The 2,500-nt window shown below is 51.5% G+C and overlaps 1 protein-coding gene across 2 annotated transcripts in view; it reads left to right on the plus strand.

Annotated features, from left to right (window-relative positions):
* Nucleotides 1–2,500, plus strand: part of LOC113807453 (beta,beta-carotene 15,15'-dioxygenase) — a 22,049-nt gene that overhangs the window by 9,057 nt on the left and 10,492 nt on the right. For both annotated transcript variants that reach the window (XM_070136469.1, XM_070136420.1), the window contains one exon: nucleotides 1,198–1,357. In XM_070136469.1, the coding sequence (XP_069992570.1) occupies nucleotides 1,198–1,357 (160 nt within the window). The remainder of the gene's footprint in view (nucleotides 1–1,197; nucleotides 1,358–2,500) is intronic.

Raw genomic sequence — 2,500 nt, forward strand, 5'->3', positions numbered from 1 at the left:
TATTACATTTTTCGATTATATAAAAATTCAAAATGTTATTTTTTAACTTTTAAATTAAAGATATATATAGATATATTCAGTCTTACGAACATAAAGATACAATCAAAACATTCATATTCTATTAAAGAGCTTTCATATATTTTTCAAAAAAGAAAAAAAAAGAAAAAAAATATGAAAACGAAAACACAGCAATCACAATAAATAATTTATGATATTTAGTTATTATATACATTTATTGCAGGTCGGTTTATAGGTATATAGATAGAGAGAGAGAGAGAAAGATAGGTAAGTAGGTAGGAAAGTTGTTAATGGGTAGGTAGGCAGAGAGATAGATAGGTTGGTAGATAGATAGATGGGTTGGTAGATAGGTTGGTAGATATATAGGTTGGTAGGTAGATAGATGGGTTAGTAGATAGATAGGTTGGTAGGTAGATAGGTTGGTAGATAGATAGGTTGGTAGGTAGATAGGTAGGTAGATAGATGGGTTGGTAGATAGATAGGTTGGTAGATAGATGGGTTGGTAGATAGATAGGTTGGTAGGTAGATAGGTTGGTAGGTAGATAGGTTGGTAGATAGATGGGTTGGTAGATAGATAGGTTGGTAGATAGATGGGTTGGTAGATAGATAGGATGGTAGATAGATAGGATGGTAGATAGGTTGGTAGATAGATACACTTACAGGCGAGAGATGATTAATTAAAGAGGATTTTAGCCATTTATGATAAAAAAATCACCTTAAAAAGATAAATCAGTGATGATGATGATGATGATGATTATGATAACGATAATGATAATGATGATAGTAATAGTAGGAGTAGTAATAGTGATAGCAATTGTAAAAATGATAATCGTGATGATAATGATGATGACAATAATGATGTTGGTAATAACGATGATAATATCGATGATGATAATAATGATAATAAAATAGAAATAAAAAACTAAAAATAAACCTAATGATAATAAATATAGTAACAATATGCCCAATGATAAATATAGTAACAACAATAAATGAATAATCATACACACATACACCCCCAAAAAAAACTCACACCCCACCCAACCCCACCTAACCCCACCAACCCCCATCAACCCCCATCAAACCCCACCCAACCCCACCCAACCCCCACCCAACCCCCACCAAACCCCCACCAAACCCCACCACCCCACCACCTCACAACCTCTCCACCTCTCTCAGATTCATGAGCAAATTCAGCGGACTTCAGCTCGACGGACCAGACGTGTCAGACAACTGCTCGGTCAGCATGTGTTACTTCAGCGACCAGCTGTTCGCCATGACGGAGACCAGCTTGATGCGGCGGGTGGATCCGGAGACCCTGCACGTGGTCGGGGGAAGGGTGAGTGGGGGTGTGGGGGGAGGGAGGGGGTGGGGGGGTGGGGTGAGGAGGGGTGAGAGGGGGTAGGGGGTGGGGTGTGTGGGGGAGTGGGGTGGAGGTGTGTGGGGGTGGGGTGGGGAGGGGAAGGGTGGGAGTGGGGGTGTGGTGGTGGGAGGGGGTGGGGAGGGGGTGAGTAGGGAAGGGGAGGGAGGGAAGGGGATAGGCGTGTGGATCCGGAGACTCTGCACGTGGTCGGGGGAAGGGTGAGTGGGGGTGTGGGGGAGGGGAGGGTGTGTGGGGGTGGGGTGGGGAGGGGTGGGAGGGGGTGGGGGGTGAGGAGGGAAGGGGAGGGGAGGGGAGGGGATAGGTGTGTGGATCCGAGACTCTGCACGTGGTCGGGGGAAGGGTGAGTGGGGGTGTGGGTGGGGGGAGGGAGGGGGTGAGTGGGGGGAGGGGAAGGGTGGGAGGGGTGGGGATGGGTGAGGAGGGAAGGGGATAGGTGTGTGGATCCGAGACTCTGCACGTGGTCGGGGGAAGGGGAGTGGGGGTGGGGGGGAGGGGAGGGGGAAGGGGAGGAAGGGGAGGAGGGAAGGGGATGGGTGAGTGGGGGTGGGGAGGGGATAGGTGTGTGGATCCGGAGACTCTGCACGTGGTCGGGGAAGGGTGAGTGGGTGTGTGGGGAGGGGATGGGGTGAGTGGGGGTGAGTGGAGGGGGTGGGGTGTGTGGGGGTGGGGAGGGGATAGGTTTGTGGATCCGGGAGACTGCACGTGGTCGGGGAAGAGTGAGTGGGGGTGTGGGTTGGGAGTGGGGTGAGTGGGGGTGTGGGGAGAGGGGATGGGGAGGGGATTGGGTGGAGGTGTGTGGGAGGAGGGGATTGGGGTGGTGGGGAGGGGATAGGTGTGTGGATCCGGAGACCCTGCACGTGGTCGGGGGAAGGGTGAGTGGGGGTGGGGGGGAAGGGATGGGGTGAGTGTGGGAGTGGAGGGGGTGAGAAGGGGAGGGGTGTGGGGTGTGTGGGGGTGGTGAGGGGATAGGTGTGTGGATCCGGAGACTCTGCACGTGGTCGGGGGAAGGGTGAGTGGGGGTGGGGGAAGGGGATGGGGTGAGTGGGGGTGGGGTGGGGGAAGGGGAAAGAAGGTGGGGAGAGGGAGGGAGAGTGGGGA

This window comes from Penaeus vannamei, chromosome 1 (assembly GCF_042767895.1).
Source record: "Penaeus vannamei isolate JL-2024 chromosome 1, ASM4276789v1, whole genome shotgun sequence".
Taxonomy (NCBI): domain Eukaryota; kingdom Metazoa; phylum Arthropoda; class Malacostraca; order Decapoda; family Penaeidae; genus Penaeus; species Penaeus vannamei.